General features: G+C 44.7%; 2 protein-coding genes across 7 annotated transcripts in view; one reads left to right on the top strand and one right to left on the bottom strand.

Annotated features, from left to right (window-relative positions):
* The window catches only part of SETD4 (SET domain containing 4), a 124958-nt gene that overhangs the window by 32262 nt on the left and 73893 nt on the right, over positions 1-18803 (bottom strand). The gene's annotated exons all lie outside the window — the stretch shown is intronic.
* Positions 6177-9450, top strand: LOC138387841 (carbonyl reductase [NADPH] 1-like). Of its 2 annotated transcripts, none has more exons than XM_069474968.1 (3): positions 6177-6620; positions 7184-7324; positions 7991-8097. In XM_069474968.1, exons 1-3 carry the CDS (start codon positions 6332-6334, stop codon positions 8080-8082), a joined length of 522 nt encoding a protein of 173 aa, XP_069331069.1. In that variant the 5' UTR covers positions 6177-6331; the 3' UTR covers positions 8083-8097. The 2 variants fall into 2 exon arrangements, with proteins under 2 accessions (XP_069331069.1, XP_069331068.1); XM_069474967.1 differs by lacking the exon at positions 7991-8097 and adding an exon at positions 8722-9450 and having other exon boundaries at positions 6197-6620; positions 7184-7291.

Genomic DNA, 18803 nt, shown 5'->3' with positions numbered 1-18803 from the left:
GAGGGAGGCTGTATTGCTAAGGCTTTTTTTCTTATGCTGGGAGATAGGTACATGGTGCTAAAATGAAATTTTCAGGAAAAGGCAAAATCATGGCTCTCATACAGACTAAAAATAATAACCTTGTATTAAAAAATATATTAGGGGACGTGTATATACACACCTAATGGGTGCAGTGCACACCGTCTGGGGGATGGACATGCTTGAAGTTCTGACTTGGGTGGGGCAAGGGCAATATACGCATCCTAAACATTTGTACCCCTATAATATGCTGAAATAAAAAAAGAAAAAGAAAATGTATTTTACAGGTGTGAGTGAACCAGGTAGATGTTATAACTGGTTCAGAGGGAAAGCTAACGGTACAGATTTATATGGAAAAAAAAAACCAATGAGCTGAATTGCAAATGTGGACAAAATTGGTGTTTCCACAGAGGGGAAGAAGTCAATTAAAGCAGCACTAGACAGGGCAGCATTTGCATCCCTGTCAGTTACCTAAAATGTAGAAAAAGAGGCAAAATATCTCCAAGAGCAAACAGGGCCATAGCCCTGTGCTACAACTCTCCCCTTGAAAACACCCTTCACTCTGCTGCAGGAGCCTGGCAAAACCCCACCCCATGTCCCTACCCACCATGCTCAGCCTGCACCAGCAGCTAGACAGCTCTGGAGGAGGGATCACAGGAAGCTGACTGTGCTCTTTTATGTTACAAGCTCAATCCCAAAGGCCTGCAAATTCTGCTAGCCAATGCTGCCTTTTTCTCTACTGATTTCACTTTCCTTCTCTGCAATATTGCCATTCTTTCCTCATATCTCCCAGGCTAGTCCCTCTGCATGATGACCTCAAACCTGTCGCCCTTCAAAGAGAAAGTAGATGCCTTCACAGAGCACCATTCACCACATCTGCAACTAGACCTCCACTCTCTGCCTCCCCTTCTGCTGCAGGAGAAGAGGAGTGCTCCTTCCCAGGCCACGCCCCCACCTGAGTGCTGGGTCCATCCAGGGTTCTTGCCATTATTCCCTGTCTCTCCTTCACCAAATCTTGCCTCACTGAGATTGCCATTGCATTAGAACAAGCTTTAATCTCTTTCACAGCTTTTAAAACTTAAGCAGTCAAGTCATACAAAGTAGGTTCTCTGACTACCATGGAATTACTTTGGCAATCAATAGCAGCAAGATAGCTAGAAAATCCCCAAATGCTTAAAACCTTAAAAAATACAGTTCTAAACACCCTGGATCAAAAAGACATTAAAAGTGTCAACAGAAACTAATCCAACCTCTACAATAAAGAGGTATATTCTGAGCCAAATATATGTGACCATGGCCTGGAGACTCACTCCCAAGAAGCCTTGAGCAAGTGGTCCCACCATACCACAGTTGGGTTACACTGTACCACTGTTGGATAACAGTTGGTTTTGTATATTTTAGAGAAACAAGAATTGTTACTGGCTCCATGAGCAAATTCCAATTCCCTGTATATGTTTTTAATAATCCTCTCCCTTAACTACTTCATGTTTTTCAGTTGTTTCCCAGAAATGGTGGATTTTCTGCAAAAGAAAGGAGTAGACATTCTGAAGGCCTCTGGGCATTTTCCTGATGCCAAGATGCACCATCCCCCACAACCTGCCCCCAATGCGCCTAGCTCCTGGTTAGTTCCAAGCCAAGTGGCCCCTCCATTAAAAGGGCATTACCTCCATTAGCCAGAGGGGCAGATTTGAGGCTTTACTGTTCTCCCGACAAATCTGTTTTATGAAATATCCCTTTCTTCCTTGGCAATCCTCAATTGTCTCAATAACTGGATCTTTGAGCAACAAGCAACTGGATCAAGGCGGAAACCCCCCCCCCCCCAGTTTTAACAACACAATTACATATAAAATCATAAATCAATACATGGAAGATGTACATGGGCTTGGCCCAAAGCAAGGACATCTCTAAGTGGGGACTTAGAGGTTATAGGAGGTTTTAAAGATTCTTTGATTCTTTGAGTGGTTGAAGAAATGACGCTTTACCCAAAGGCTTGGAATGTTTTAGGATAAGGATGTCTGTTAATCAGAAACAAGCCACTGGACACATACCGGACATTTGCCAAAACTCAAGTGATCTGGTAAGTTGATGGTATGCACTGTGTGCTTTAAGCTTGTCCTGCATGGCCTTAGGCCTGTTAATGATTTAGTATCTTATTGTTACACACAATAACTCCAGAATGGAGGAGGCAAAGCTAGTCTGACTTCCCTCCTCCTCGTGGCCAGCAACTCAGCTTGAAGGTTTCTCTAGCGTCCCCTGGGCCAAGAGGGATGCATTCAGTCAGGTGGGGGGCTTAAGATTTTATTTTCTTTCACAATTCCCTCCTTTTGGCTAAGATCTGCCAGAGACAGCATCAATGGCCAAACTTTAACTTTGTCCCCTCATTGCCTGGGTGGAGTGGCTACCTGCCCTGGGTCCATCTAGGACCTCGATGGGAACCCTGTGTCCAAAGGACTTAGAGGAAAAAAGCTTACAGCCAGTTAAATGTTCTGGGCCACACAGGGATGGAGGTGGACAGGCACTCATCAACATTTAAAAGTTTTTTGGCGACTACATGCAAAACACAAAAACCAAAAAGCAAGGTTACAAACTTAACGGTAAGCGTTGAGCTATTGTACTCTTGCATTTAGCTATAGACTTATACCAATTTCTTATGTAAAACATAACCATAGTTAACCATTTAAGCTAAGGAATTTAGAGACTTTTGTTGTATAGCAATATTTTGGGGAGACACTTTAGTAATTTGTCTAAGGTGGCCAATAAATACCTTATACATCTGTTTGTATAAACCCTGGAACAACTATACCCAGAAAGCTCTGTCACCAGGTATCTTGATATCCTCTCTGTAAGTATCATTTAAGTCTTTGGGAAGCAGGACATTCTTTATAGCTGAGATGCATGTCTGGACCATGTGGGCCTAAAAGGAAAAGTTTCTCATGTAGTGGTTGTTTGGGCATCTGGGTGTCCGTCCTTGATCTGCAGAGTGAGGACACATTTTGTAAGCATAACCCAAGGGCCATTCAGTCTGTAAAGCCAGGCTGGCTAAGGGGAACCCATTTTGCTTCCAGTACGCTCTCGGCTTGTTCTGTCTTTCAAGTTTAATTAACCTGCCACCTGCATACACAGCTGCGGGCACAAGACTAGAAAACCACCTTGAGGAAATACAGATCAAGAGTCGGAATATGCCGACCAGAGACTGCTGAGGACAAGACCCACCAGACAACCCAGTGTTTGCTGATAACCGGCCAGCAAGTCATGATGACAAGCACAAAGCTTGCTGTCTGCCACCAACCCCCTTTACCCCTTCCCTTTCTTTATAAACTGCTCAGTAAGCACAGGAGATGAGACGCCTCGGAGACAATAGTCCGCTGTCTCCTCTGGCTTCTGGCACTTGGATAAACCCCATCTCTGTCACCAGCACGCACCCCTTGTGTCTGGTTCTCAGGAGGTGGGCAGCCGAACCTGCATTCAACGTCACAACCTGTCATGAACCAGAGGAAAGTAGAGAGACTTGACAACTAAAGGTAATGTACCATTCTGGAGAGGATCCTGGACTAGAAATGGATATTAGGGGAAAAGCTAGGGGAAATCAAATCAAGTGTGGAGCTTAGTTAATACTCCATGTTGGTTTTTAGTTGTGACAAATGTACCACAGCACTAAGATGTTAATAACCGGAGGAACTGGTCCCAGCACGATGGCTCACACCGGTAGTCTCAGCTACTGGGAAAGCTGAGCCAGGAGGATCAATTGAGCTCAGGAATTTGACGTTGCAGTGAGCTATGATGATACTACTGCATTCTAACCCAGGCCACAGAGTGAGACCCTGTCTCAAAAAAAGAAAAGAATTATTTAGTGTATGTCGTAACCTTTTTTGATTTGTTTTGTTTTTGGTTTTCGTTTTTTCCTGGAGACAGAGTCTCCCTTTGTCACCCAGGCTGGAGTACAATGGCCACAATGGCCCAATCATGGCTCACTGTAACCTCAAATTCCTGGACTCAAACATTCCTCCTGCCTCAGCCTCCCAAGTAGCTTGGACTACAGGCATGTGCCACCATGCCCAGTTAATTTTTTTACAAAAGTTTTATACACATGGGGTCTTGCTATATTTCTCCGGCTAGTCTCCAACTCCTGGCCTCAAGTGATATTCTCACCTTGGCCTCTGCTGGGATAATAGGCATGTGCCACCATGCCTGACATAAGGGTTTTTTTCTTTCCAGTTATTATGTCTTTCTTCAGTGCCAATTCTGGAATAATTCTTTCCCCTATTAATTGTTGATGTTACCTTTATCATATACTAAATTGTTATTCATACACGATATTTTATATGTTACCTTTCCTGGAGTATCCTGCCCAAGGGATCTGTCCATCCTTGTGTTGGTAGCAGTACTAAAAGGATAAATAATTCAAAGTGAGAATCATGATTCATGGCCTTATTACGATTTGCCTTTTGAAATTGCAGGCACCTCACCCTGTCCAATGTTCCCTGTACACCCTGTGGATGAGTGGCGCTCTTACTGTGTTTAATCCATCCCACCTCCCTCTAACACTGGCTCACCCCAGCTATGGAAGAAAGTAGCTAGTGATGTGGAGAGAGCCCAACCACTGACTCACCAAAACACACTCGGTTAAGGAAGAAAATCCAAGTGGAGCTCTTTATTATCCTGAGTGGGGAAAAAAAGGTTATATACTGTGTGACTCCATCTTGGCAACATTTTGGAAACAACAAATTTGTAGAAATGGTGAACACCTTAGTGGCTGCCAGGAGATAGTGTTGGGTTAGACAGCAAGAGACAGGTATGTATGCTAATGAAAGGGCAGCAGGAGGGACCCTTGTGATGATGGAAATGTCCTTATCTTGACTATAGTGGTGGATACACAAAGCTGTACAGGCAAAAAAATTTACAGAACAAATACACAAAAAAGTACAAATAAAAATGAGGAAATTTGATTATCTGTGGATTGTTTTGTTGTCAGTATCCTATTTGTGATATTGTACTATAGTGTTGCAAAATGTTACCATTGAGGGAAACTGGGTGTAGTGTAAGGAAGGAATCTCTACTATTTCTTCTAACTATCTGCATGTGAATCCACAATTATCTCCATAACAATTGCAGTTGAAAATAAGCAGTTTTCTCTCGGATTATCAACTTTTCTAAAGCAACTGATTGGAAACCTACCTTGAAATTGCAACATAATTGGATTCTACTTGAACTCATGGTGCCCAAGAGAACTGTCTGCAATGATGGAAATATCCAGTATCTGCACTGCCCAATGCAGTCACCACTAACACACGTGAATAGTGAGCACCTGAATGTGCCTAGTGGAACTGAAGAACTGAAACTTCAAATGCATTAATTTTGATTGATTTAAATTTGCATTTAAATGGCTACTGTGGCTACTGGCCACCTAGGGACAACTCAGAAATGAAACTTGACCTTATAATCCTTACTCTCTTGTTCTAAATAGTAAGGAAGAAAACTCATTTCCCATCACTGAACTAATTTATAAACTTTCTGAGGCTGACCCATTTCTTCATTGTCAAATGGGGATAGAAGATGTATCCTCATGTGTAATTTTGAGTGTAAAATAGGTCAGGGAAGCCCCCTGTCACCTGTACACTGCAGAACCCGGAGACAGGTAAGACGATGGCCCACAAGTGCAGACAGGTAACCCTGTGATGAGTTCGTAAATGTTTCCCACGTTATTGGAAAACCTGGCCCTGGACAAGCCAGTGGCTTTGCTTTCATATACTAAGGGGAGAAATCAGCCTGTGATTTCCTTCCTTAGTTTTCCACAACTCTAGTTCCAAAGACTTCACTTCCAGTCATATATTTTTAGAACACCAGGAACAAACAAACAAACAAAAAGTCCATACAAATGCCACATTTCTTCAAGCACAACTATACATGGTTGAATAAATTGCAAAAACACTAGGAAAAACCCTTAGAAACCAGAGAACCAGGGATTAGGGGTGAGTTCAGATCTAGGCACGCTGGTCAACAGAAATGCTTTATCATTGTCAGGCCCGCAGCCAGGGGCACAGATCAGCCTTGACCTTCTGCCTTCTGTTTTGCAAAGCCCTGGCACAGGGCTGGGCTTGGCATCCTCTGCTCTGGGGAGGTTCTGGGAGGTCCCGCAAGCCCCGCCCCGGCGGGGGCGGGTCCTGCACCTGCAGCCTTGGGCTCCTGGCTCTTTTCCTACCTGAGCTCACCTGGCACCCTCCACAATCACACAGATGCTCCCAAGCGCCGCGCTGCTCCAGCACCTCGGCCTGATCCATTCTCCACGCAGGTGCCACGCGCGCCCCGCTCAGCCATGTCGTCCTGCAGCCGCGTGGCGCTGGTGACCGGCGCCAACAAGGGCATCGGCTTCACCATCATGCGCGACCTGTGCCGCCAGTTCTCAGGGGACGTGGTGCTCACTGCGCGGGACGCGGCGCGGGGCCAGGCGGCCGTGCAGCAGCTGCAGGCCGAGGGCCTGAGCCCGCGCTTCCACCAGCTGGACATCGACGACCTGCAGAGCATCCGCGCCCTGCGCCACTTCCTGAGCAGGGAGTATGGGGGCCTCGACGTGCTGGTCAACAACGCGGGCATCGCCTTCAACAGTAAGTGGCTGGGGTGCTCAGAGGGCAGGTGGCTTCCGGGAGAGCCTCCTACCAAGTGGGAGAAACTCTGCGACCCCCTGGCTCCTGGAGGGACTGAACGTGCTCCCAGAAGCAGAGGAAGGGCTCTGGCTCTACCAGAGAGCCAGAGTTCTCAGGGAGAGGGAGGGACTTCCAGCCAAAACAAATTTCGTGATTCCTTGGCTGGGATTCCTGGGCATCTTTCCCAGATTTTCGAAAGTTTTGCTGAGATTAAACTTTAGGGAAGTTCGGTGAAGTATTAACTGATTTTCAAATAAACAAGAAATTGCGAAAAATGGATATACTGTGATCCAGTGTGTGAACCCTTCATCCACCTTCCCCCCGTGATACCATAATTCAAAAATACTGTGTGGAAAGTTATCAAACCAGCAAATTGACACGGGCACAATACTATAACTAGATGCAGACTTCAGACGCAAGTTAACAGAATTCACAGGCACTATTTTGTGTGCCTGTGTGTCATTGTAAGGAATGTCACCCCATGGCTACCGTCCTTTAACTCTGTTCTCCTCCTCCACTAAAAGCTGCTGATACCACACCCTTCCATATTCAAGCAGAAGTGACCCTGAAAACAAACTTTTTTGGGACCCGAGATGTCTGCACAGAGTTACTCCCTCTAATAAAACCCCAAGGTGAGTGTGACGGGAACAGCACACCTTGTCTGTGCCCTGGGATCCGGCCCTGTGGACTCCCCATGCTGCAGGTGCACCTGCCTCCTTGCTTTGTCTCCACCCTGCCAGGCACAGTTTTGCTTCAGGACTTTGTCCTTCCTTCTCTGGTGGCTGTCAGTGCTCTCAGTCCTGCTGGTCTTTGCTCACCTGGCCCCTTCTTATCCTTCATGTCTTAGCCCAGTGAGGCTGTTTACTTGCTCTGTGCCCCTCACATGTTGCAGTGCAGTAGGATTTCATCCTGCGCCCTTTCTCTGCTCCATCAGACTGATCTTATTCAGGCTGGTGGAGCCTCCAATACCACTAATCCAGCAGGCCCTTCTAAAATGTGTCACCTGCCTAGAACACTCCCAGAAATGCCCCCTCCCACTCTGTAATAAAACAGACATTTCCAGAGGATGATCATCCTTCTCCCTAAATCCTCTTGGACACTGACCCCACCGTCCACCCACCAGGATCCCGAAGGTCACCATGCCCTGCCCCCATATCATCACTGACCAGGGCCTAGCAGTTGAGCCCATGGAGTTTATCCTGAATCCACTTCATGCCAGCTCTACAACAGGCCCTCAGCTGTCATCCTGGACAACTGCAGACCCTTTTAAGGACCCTCCTTTCCTGGGTCTTTTCCTTTCCCAGGATCCCGCATGCTGTGTCAGTCCTCTCCCCCAAATCCTTCCAGAACAAAGTCCAAGCCCGTAGCATGGTTTATAGGGATGTGCAGAATCTGCCGCTGCCCAGCCCCGGGCTCAGGTTAACTCCCCTTCAACATGCTCCCTATTCTGGACGTGACTGCCATATGTGTTGCATTATAAACTGCTGTAGTGCTGACCTCAAGTAACGGGTCGGGAGATGGACCCACCCATTAAATACACACCAGTTGAGACATGTAGCCACTTAAAAAAAAAAAAAAAAAAGTAGATTTAAGGGATAATAGTGGTATTTTATTACATGGCTCATGCACAGGGGAGGAGTCTAGGCTTATAATATACAATTAACCTGACTCGTGTATATTGTACCCAATGAGTAATTTTGCATCTCACAGTCCCCATTACCCCTCTTCAGAGTCTCCAATATCTGCTAAGTCACTCTGCATGACCATGCACACCCATTGCTTAGCTCCCACTTCTAAGGGAGAACATACTGTATTTGGTTCTTTTTTCCTGGGTTACTTCACTTTGAATAATGGCCTCCTATTCCATCCAAGTAGCTGTAGAAGACATTATTTCATTCCTTTTGATTCTGAAGTAATATCCCATGGTATATAAATGTGCCATGCATTCTTACCTCTTTGCAGTTGTGAATTGAAGCAGCCACGTTTACAAAGATTAAAGTGTGTGGCCTAAATGATTAAAATCATTATGCCTTTCTACATAATGATTTGTCATGTATTTTAGGCAGAGTGGTGAATGTGTCCAGCATGATGAGTCTCATGACCCTTAAAAAATGCAGCCCAGAGCTGCAGCAGAAGTTCCGTAGCAAGACCATCACGGAGGAGGAGCTGGTGGGGCTCATGAAGAAGTTTGTGGAAGATACCAAGAAAGGAGTGCACAAGAAAGAGGGCTGGCCCAACACATCATATGGAGTTTCAAAGATTGGCGTCACAGTACTGTCGAGAATCCAGGCCAAGAAACTGAGTGAGCAGAGGAAAGGAGACAAAATCCTCCTGAATTCCTGCTGCCCAGGCTGGGTTAGAACTGACATGGGGGGACCCAACGCCACTAAAAGTCTGGAAGAAGGAGCAGAGACCCCCGTGTACTTGGCCCTTTTGCCCCAAGATGCGGAGGCGCCTCATGGACAGTTCATATCAGAGAAGAAAGTTCAAGAGTGGTGAGCTGGACTCACAGCTCCATCTGTGGGCCCCATTTTGTACCCTGTCCTGATTTGACCCAAAGGAAATTTACAATGTCAAAAATATTGCTATCCAATAAAAAAAATCAAATCAAAACATCCCTACCAGGTATTCACTAATGTACTACGAATGGAGTAGGCTACTCACGCAGCTGACTATTAATTCTACAAAGTCTTTTGTAATTTCCTTTGTGATATCGGGAGAGGAAAACATGTGATTGCTGAAAATCATGAATGAAAGTCAATAGTTGAATAAATGGTTCTTTATCAATGTCCATGTGTGCAGATTGTTTACATGCCGATCTAGCTCTTTCTCACGTGTGTAGTCAACCTGAAAGTTAGGGCAAGTGAAGGAACAGTTTAACTCAGGGGTCAGCAAACCCAGAAAGTAAAGAAGGAGCCAGACAGGGACTGTCTTCAGCTTTGCGAGGCACACAGTCTGTTTCACGTGCTCACATCTGCCCGTGGGTAACAGGAAAGCAGACAACGTGTCAACCAGGAGCACAGCTGGACTTGCCCCTTGGGCTGTAGGGAGACGTGGACAGACACAGAGGGAACGGCAGCTGACTTGGTCTCTTTCAGGAGCCAAAGTCACTGCGGAAAAACAACCAATGGCAATGTGTGAAATGTGAGTGGGTGACTGTATGAAACATCGAGGCATGAAAGACTGAGACAAGAGAATTGTTAAATCTCCTTGATGTAAATATGATATTTATGTAGGCTTGAAGTGTCATGAGGTCCAGAATGTTAACATATCTCAGTAAAATATACACAGAGAGATGAACAGATGAGTGAAATATAACAATTTTAATAATTGTTGATACCTGAAGGATGTATGGGTGTCTACTTTACTGTTCTTTCAATTTTTCTGTTTGTTGAAAGCTTTCAAAACATGAGGGAGAAGTTCCAAGCTCTGCCACCTTAGCTCATGAACTCAGGCAACATCACTGCATCTTACTGTGCCTTGGTTTCCTCCGCTGTCAAATGGGGATAATAGAGGACTATGTATAATGAGGTAAAGTATTGAAAACAGCACCTGCTGTCATTAGTTCCTGTAAGCGGGCCTGACACTGTCCTCTGTGGTGATAAGAAACACGTGTTCACCGCCCAACACCCAGCTGGGCTCCAGTGGGCATCAGTAAGTGCCCACGCCTTTCTCTCCCTCCCACAGAATCACTACATGTTGCACAAGACCCCTGCCCTCACGATTTCTCACTCTTCCCATGATTTTCAGGCTTAGAGAAATGAAACGTGATCATACATTAAAGCACAGATGGAACCCTTATTTTAAAGTGAGGTTTACTGTACAAGTTTAGCCCTTCAGTAGATCTGTTCACCTCCTCCTCGTTATTGTGTTTTTATAATCAGACATCAGAATAACAACAATGTCTGGTCAAGACTGTGGTATCTCAAGTGCTAGTTTGGAAATGTATACTTGTATTGCAAGGATATTTTTCCTTTGGTACCTTAAAAATAATACCTAACTTTAAGACATTTAAAGAAAGCACGATTCTAAATTCAAGGACCTCATTACCTCTGGGGTCAGGGAGGGAGGCACACAAGGGCTTCCTGCTGTATTGCTAAGGCTTTTTTTTTTTATGCTAGGAGATAGGTACACAATTCTAAAATGAAATTTTCAGAAAAAGGCAAAATCATGGCTGTCATACAGATATAAAAATAATGGTGTGTTGAAAATGTATTTCACTCATATAATATGAGGCAACCAGGTGGATGTTATAACTGGTTCAAAGGAAAAGCTAAAAGGGCACAGATTCATATGGGAAAAAGAAATGTTAGGCTGAATTGCAAATGTGGACAAAACTGGTGTTTCCACAGAGGGGAGGAAGTCCAACCAGCACTAGACAGGGCAGCATTTGCATCCCTGTCAGTTACCTAAAATGTAGAAAAAAGGCAAAATATCTCCAAGAGCGAACAGGGCCATAGCCCTACGCTACAACTCTCCCCTTGCAAACACCCTTCACTCTGCTGCAGGAGCCTGGCAAAACCCCACCCCATGTCCCTACCCACCATGCTCAGCCTGCACCAGCAGCTACACAGCTCTGGGGGAGCTGATCACAGGAAGCTGACTGTGCTCTTTTATGTTACAAGCTCAATCCCAAAGGGACCACAAATTCTATTAGCCAATGCTGCCTTTTTCTCTAATAAATTCACTTTCCTTCTCTGCAATATCACTATTTTTTTCCTCATATCTCCCAGGCTAGTCCCTCTCAGTGATTACCTCAAAACTGTAACCCTTCAAAGAGAAATACCTTCAGAGAGAAGCATTCAACACACCTGCAACTAGACCTCCACTCTCTGCCTCCCCTTCTGCTGCAGGAGAAGAGGTGTGCTCCTTCCCAGGCCACGCCCCACCTGAGTGCTGGATCCATCCAGGATCACCTTCTCTAGCATTTGGTTCTTGCCATTATTCCCTGTCTCTCCTTCACCAAATCTTGCCTCTCTGAGATTGCATTAGAACAAGCTCTAATATCTCTCTCCCAGCTTTTAAAACTAAGGAGTCAAGTCATACAAAGTATGTTCTCTGACTACCACGGAATTCCATTAGCAACCAAGAGCAGAAAGACAGCTAGAAAATCCCCAAATACTTGGAAACTAAAAAACTACTTCTAAACACCGTTGGTCAAAAGATATTGAAAAGTTAATAAGAAAGTATTTGAAACTAAATGAAATTGAAAACAATATATCAATGTTTGTAGGATGCTGCTAAAGTAGTACTTAGAGGGAAATTTATATCACTTAACACCTACATGAGAAAAGAACTGTCTCAAATCAATGACCTGAGCTTCCATGGTAAGAAACTAGAATATGAGCAAATGAACCCCAAAGTGGGTAGAGGAAAGGAAGTAAAAATCAGAACTGAAATCAATACAGTCAGAATTAAACAGCAGAGAAACTCAATGAAACCAAAAACTGGCTTCATATGAAAAATCAATAAAATCTTGCCAGATAGATCAGGGGAAAAAATATGAAAGACACCAATTACCAATGTGAGGAGTGAGAGGGGTGGTATCACTACAAATAATGAAGGGTATATTATGAACAACTTCGTATCAATGGAATTAACAACTTAGATAAAATGTACCAACGTTTTTGAAAAACATTAAACTCATTGAAGAAGAAATAGAAAACTTGAATACTCTATGTCTTTAAAATGAAGCTTCAAGGCCGGGCGTGGTGGCTCACGCCTGTAATCCTAGCACTCTGGGAGGCCGAGGTGGGCGGATCGTTTGAGCTCAGGAGTTCGAGACCAGCCTGAGCAAGAGCGAGACCCCATCTCTACTAAAAATAGAAAGAAATTATATGGACAGCTAAAAATATATATAGAAAAAATTAGCCGGGCATGGTGGTGCATGCCTGTAGTCCCAGCTACTCGGGAGGCTGAGACAGGAGGATCGCTTGAGCTCAGGAGTTTGAGGTTGCTGTGAGCTAGGCTGACGCCACGGCACTCACTCTAGCCTGGGCAATAGAGTGAGACTCTGTCTCAAAAAAAATAAAATAAAATAAAAAAATAAAATAAAATAAAATGAAGCTTCAAATAAGCTTAAGGGAAAAAGAAAGAAATCTCAGTTGGGACAGGAAGGGGACCACACAGAAGGTACCCACCTTCCTGACTGAAAGAATGGTCTTGCTAACTGGCCAACCAGAAAATGAATTTCTAACTGGCAGCCACTTACAGTAGCATATAAACCCTGCCTCTAAGGTTAGTAACATGAATGTCTCCTACAGAGATGTTTCCCTAGCAATTTAAAGAAGCTAGCAGACAAAAGAAGGTCTAAATCCTCATTACCATTTGTCAGAGCTGGTCAATCCACATTCCAAAAGGAAAGAAAGTTTCTGGGAGAGGGGAGGAAAGGGTAGACTATCTGATGGACCATTATCAAAATTCACTGCCTGTAAGAAGTTTTGTTTTGTTTTTGTTTTTGTTTTTTTTTTTTTTCCTGTATTGTTTAAGCAGCCTTGAAAAAATTCCTGGGCAGACAGTAGGAGTGCGAACTTCCCCCACTTCCTTAAGAAGAGACAGCACCGGTTGTCTCCCGTTATAAAGGAGAAAAATGAAACTAATTTCTGCTATCAGTCTGCCGCATGAGAAACAGAAAAAAGCCAACACAGCAGTTGCTCAGTTGTCTTCCGCTAATTTGGCTACAGTCATAACCCCCCAGCCCTTCCTCAGCCCGCCCCAATAAAGAGTCATGTGGCCTCAGGGCCAGCAGCTCTCTTTATTTATGGAACTGTACCCTCTCTCTCTTTTGAGAGTAAATAGAAACTTCGCACTTCTCTCTAGCCTAAACTTTGTCTGAGAAATCACTCTTGCTCCCATATAGACTTCACACTGTAACCCTGACCTCAGGTTTTGACATTACTTGATCAAGAAAGTGAACTCAGGATGACAGAATCCAGGAAGTTGGCAAGCTTTGCTTGAGAAAGCTGAGGCACGATGAGATGGCAGCTCTCTGCAGCTCTCAAAGTCACTAATAAAAACATTCAGGTCAAACACACTTGTATCACACTGAGGAAGGTAGGTGGAGGAGTCTAATTGGCCATCCACACCTTGACACCCCTTTAGAAATTCCTTTTCAGTTGAGCTTGGTTTTATGGGTATGCATCTCATGGGGAGATGCTAAATAGTTTCCTTATTAACTATGACCTTGGACAGAACAAAAATGTCCACATTTCTAGCAAACATAGGGGTTATGTAACCACAAAACGTTCCAATAAGTGTCTTACCACACAGGAAGAGCTTTGTAAACATTCCCTCCCATACAGGGGTTGACTGGGAATCACAAAGAGAGATGTAGCCTGCCCGTACCAGTAAGTCTAGTCACAGAACATCTTTTTCTTCTTTAGTTTTTCTCTTCACTGTCTCTTAAGCAAGAAAGGGAATTATGTCCAAGATGCAGTTCCTGTGTCCAAGCAATTTCTTTGTATCTTAGGATGAAGCAAACATCCCCATTTTGCCATGATTGATGGACACAGGCCCAAGAAAATTACCAGCCACATCTTTTCCTCCTTCGGGGGTTCTCCCAAAATAGTTTTAGCTCAACTGTCATGAATCACAAGCCCCTACTGACTCATCACTGTCCAGTTTTACTTTGAGGACATCACAACTTTCAGCACTACAAACCATTGCTTGGCTCAGACGGGACACAGAGGGATGTGTCGGCTGGGTGTGGTGGCTCCTGCCTGTAATCCTACCACTTTGGGAGGCTGAGACAGGACGACCCCTTGAGCCCAAAATCTGAGACTATCTTGGGAAATAGCAAGACCCTGTCTTTATTAAAAAAATAAGAAAAATTCCCTGGGCTTGTTGATGCACTCCTGTAGTCCCACCTATTCGGGAGGCTGACGCAGGAGGACTACTTGAGGCCAGGAGTTGGAGGTTGCAGTCAGCTATGGTGATGACACTGCACTCTAGCCTGGGCAACAGAGCAAGACTCTGTCTCAAAAAAAAAAAAAAAAAAAAAAGAGGGATGTGTCTGGCAGGACCCAATTCACAGCTCAGGAAGAGTGTAGACCCAGGGCTTGGAGCATTAGAAAATCTAGCACATTCAGCCCTTCCACAGAAGGGGGACACAGGCCCTTGTTCTCTAGGAATTGCACCACTGGACGGCAGAGCTTGGTTCTGCCCTGAGATCCTCATCCAGCCATAATGTCCTACAGCCACGTGGCCCCTCCAGCATGGGCCTCTTAAAGAATTAGGGGGCCTGTGTGACAGGCCTCAATACTATTCCTTGTGTGTATGAGGTGTTAGTGTAAGGCAAATAGGACCAGGCATCTTGGCTGCAAAAGAAGTAGTATCTGGTAGTGGCACGGGGAGATCCAGGGGAAAAAACGGAGTTGTTACAACACAAGGTCAGAATCTGTGCCTCACATTAGCTGGGTTACTTATTGGGATCCCTATAATCCAAATACAGGTCAGGAGATGTCTATACCCTATGAACTACAATTTTGACAGAGCAACGCACATTACTTAGGACATGGCCTGCCCCAGGAAGGTAAATCCCCCACATGGATAAGCCCTTCAGAACTGCCCAATGCTGATACTAAAAGACAGTTAAATGAGGTTTCCGGTCATACTACCTATTGCAGAAACTCATCCCTAACGTTTTGTAATCGCCAGTCTTCCTTGTCTTCAACTCAGTTTTCAGTGTCAGAGGCATCATGCTTGGACACAGTAGGGGACTGAATGGTGGCTCCCAGGAAGATCTGTCCCTGTGTCGGAATCTGTAAATATTTTCATTGGAGAAAAAGGGTTTTACAAATGTAATTAAGTTAAGGATTTTGAGATGAGATCATCCTGGATTATCTGGGTGGACCCTGAATCCAATGACAAGTGTCCTTGTAAGAGACACAGAGAGACAAGGCACCATGTGAAGACAGGTAGATTAGAATGGTGTGGCCACAAGCCAGGGAAAGCCTGCAGCCAACAGAAGCTGGAAGAGGCAAGGTAAGATTCCTCTAGAGTCTTCAGAGGGAACATGGATGTGCTGACAACTTGATTTCAGACCTCTGGCAAATTTCTTTTGTAAGTCACCAAGTTTGGGATCATTTGCTATGGCAGCCCTAGGAAACTGAAACAGGAACCTAAATATGAGCATCTATTTTCTGACCTCAAATTAGCAGTCCAACAGATTCCCACTCTGGGTCTACCTAACCTTAAACCTTTCTGCTCGCTCATACCCAAAGCCTTCCAAGTTTTACCCAGCTCCCTGGGGACTAGAGGAAAAACGCCATGACAGCCTTTTTCTCCATCCAGCAGAGAAGACCCATCCACCTTGTCTCAGACCAGCAGCAGCAGCCAAGCACCTGCAGACCTCTGCCACCTCACCCCACGGGCTCCTTTGGCATAATGGTCCCTCACGCCATACAATATTTGCTGCTCACTGAAAATAGTCAGTATTTCTGAGAAAGCCCACTCACCCCCATGAGATTTCATTACTTTCTCCCTCACCCATTTATATCTGCAACTGTAGCATCTTGATTTCCACCACAGTTGTCCTTTATCTGAAGAAGGGACCCTTCCAATTGCTTTACCTCTGTTCAGATGGTTCCAGAACTAGGTATCTACCCCTCAAACAGAATTGTTGGAGACTCTCATAAAAAGTCCAGGTTGGACATTGTTCAATTCAAACAGGAAAGTCTTGAGCTATATAAACTATAATAGGTCTAACTTCACCCTCAGAGGCCATCCCTTACTGCAGAGGAAAATGTGCCTAAGCTCCGTGCCTGCACTCGAGCTTGCCAATAGGCGATGGACAAAGGGTTATCACATACGCTGATGACATGCACTCACTGGGGCTGGCACATGACTTCAGGATGCTCTGGAAACAATGAAGGTTCATGTCATCAGCAGGAACTCAAAATTGAAAATGGTCAGCAGATTAAGAAACCACTAGAAGCCTCAATGTTTTCTATTGAAATGGTCCACAACAAAGGTAGAAACACAAGCAATAAAAGAGCAACCTGAAGCTCAACACTATGGCAAGTAAGTGGCCCTTCCTAAAATCATGACATTTGTGATTTCACAGAGACAAATACTGCGACTGGTTCAGAGAGGCCAACATATCAGATGTCAAAAAGTGGCTCAGAATATAGAAAAATAGACCTCAGGAACGATCTGACTGCAGATGGTAAGAGAATCATCTCTAGTACTCTCAGGACAGATTCTGGGTGCCAGAAGACCTCAAAATGAAGCCTGGAGGATTTTCACATGAACTAGCTGGCGACTGCTCTGGAGCAGTGTTGGTGACTGAGGATGTTTCTGGTGTCCACCATATCTGTCACCAGCAAAATTCTGGGACAACTAAACATGGGACATGGACAAAAGCCAGGCCTGAGCATTTCCAAATAGATCTTAAACAATTATTGTCTTCAGTAGATTTTGGTTATATTTTGGTCCTGGTTTGCTTGTTCTTAGAGTGGGTGGAAGCTTTTCCTTGTCAAAGCTACAGCTAGCCCAGTAGCTAGAACACTGTTTTGTTTTGTGTTTCCTACTTAGGGAATTATAACCCATCTTCCCACTAATGGAAAAAATTTACATCACTGGAATTGTCATTGAGGAACTCTTCAAAGCCTTGCCACTCAAAAAATGTAGTTCCCTTACCATCCTCAGACTTGAGGAAAAGTCAAGAGAACAAATTGGATTTTATAACTAAATCTGGCACAAAACTCAGGCCATTGAATGAAGACGTTGCCACTGGCCTAATGACCATGACATCAACTCCTACGGGGGTTCATCAGCTCACCCTTTATGAGGTGGTCACTGGTCAGAGTACATGTCTAGGAACGTCACCCACAGACCACACCTCATGACAGGCAATTATAGTTTAATACTGCAAAGGGGTAATGCGGACACTCAGTCTCATCAACCACAGACACAAGAAGTCTTTCCTCAGCATCCTCCCAACCACGGCCTGTATGACCTCAAACCTGGACACCTGGTCTTCTGGAAAAGCCATCAGAGCAAGGTGTCTTCCAGACCTGATGAAAGGGGTCATCATCGGGTCCTCCTGACCACCACACTATTGTCAGATTACAAAGGACTGGTCCTTGGATTCATACCACCCCATTGAGAAGACACAAAGCTTCCTTCCACCACCAGGAAGTCACCTGAACGGGAGATCTCACACTAAGTGTCCTTGTAGATCCTCCAGGAGCAGACAGCCATCGCAAGGAGAAGGGTAACCCCCCAGCCTCAGGTCAGTGTGGAGTAGATGGCTTCGTCCCAGAACATTAGAACTAGATCTCAAATGCCTAGAATAACTGACGACCATATATGCCATCACATGTTTTTGTTCCATAGGTCCCTAATTGTTTTTTCATTTCTCTGCTGGTTTAAGGTTCTGGATAGAAAATAGCTACTTGTATTCTCTTAACTATGTCACCCATTCAGGCTCTTGCTCCTAAGTACTGCCCTTGTACCCCCTACTCACTCCATGGCTCAAACATAATTTAACCAACCATTAGAATGACACATGCACTCCTTTGAGTATTGCCAAGTTTCCTTAGTGCTGATCCCTTGTAATGAATCAGTTGGCTTCTGGGTAACAGAACTTTTTTTTTTTTTTTTTTTTTTTTGAGGCAGAGTCCCACTCTGTCACCCTGGCTAGAGTGCCGTGGCATCAGCCTAGCTCACAGCAACCTCAAACTCCTGGGCTCCAAGCAATCCTCCTGCCTCAGCCTCCCGAGTAGCTGGGACTACAGGCATATGCCACCATGCCCGGCTAATTTTTTCCATATATATTTTTAGCTGTCCATATAATTTCTTTCTATTTTTTTTAGTAGAGATAGGGTCTTGCTCTTGCTCAGGCTGGTCTCGAACTCCTGAGCTCAAACAATCCGCCCGCTTAGGCCTCCCAGAGTGCTAGGATTACAGGCGTGAGCCACCTCGCCCGGCCGGGGTAACAGAACTTAACGCCTATGTGATTTTACAGATGGCAACTATAACAAGCAAGACAGCCAAAAACCTAAGGCCCCCTGTCATGTCATGCAGAGAATAGGGATTTTCTGTCACCATTAAAATGAAACCTGAGAATCTTTCATAGAAACTAGCACTTCAACCAAACTTACTGATAGAGCTTGGTAAGGAACTAAGTGGTGTGAGATTAAT

The sequence above is a fragment of the Eulemur rufifrons genome, chromosome 7 (genome assembly GCF_041146395.1).
Source record: "Eulemur rufifrons isolate Redbay chromosome 7, OSU_ERuf_1, whole genome shotgun sequence".
In the NCBI taxonomy this organism is placed as follows: Eukaryota; Metazoa; Chordata; class Mammalia; order Primates; family Lemuridae; genus Eulemur; species Eulemur rufifrons.
The sequence above is the reverse complement of the archived record's forward strand: the minus strand, read 5'-3'. Positions and strand labels throughout refer to the sequence as shown.

What these genes read in the sequence shown, in the direction of transcription:
- LOC138387841 (XM_069474967.1), top strand. Translation starts at nt 6,332, where the DNA reads ATGTCGTCCTGCAGCCGCGTGGCGCTGGTGACCGGCGCCAACAAGGGC. An exon ending in CGCGGGCATCGCCTTCAACA is followed by an intron (nt 6,621 to 7,183) that starts GTAAGTGGCTGG and finishes CTCCACTAAAAG; the next exon opens with CTGCTGATACCACACCCTTC. An exon ending in CCCTCTAATAAAACCCCAAG is followed by an intron (nt 7,292 to 8,721) that starts GTGAGTGTGACG and finishes CATGTATTTTAG; the next exon opens with GCAGAGTGGTGAATGTGTCC.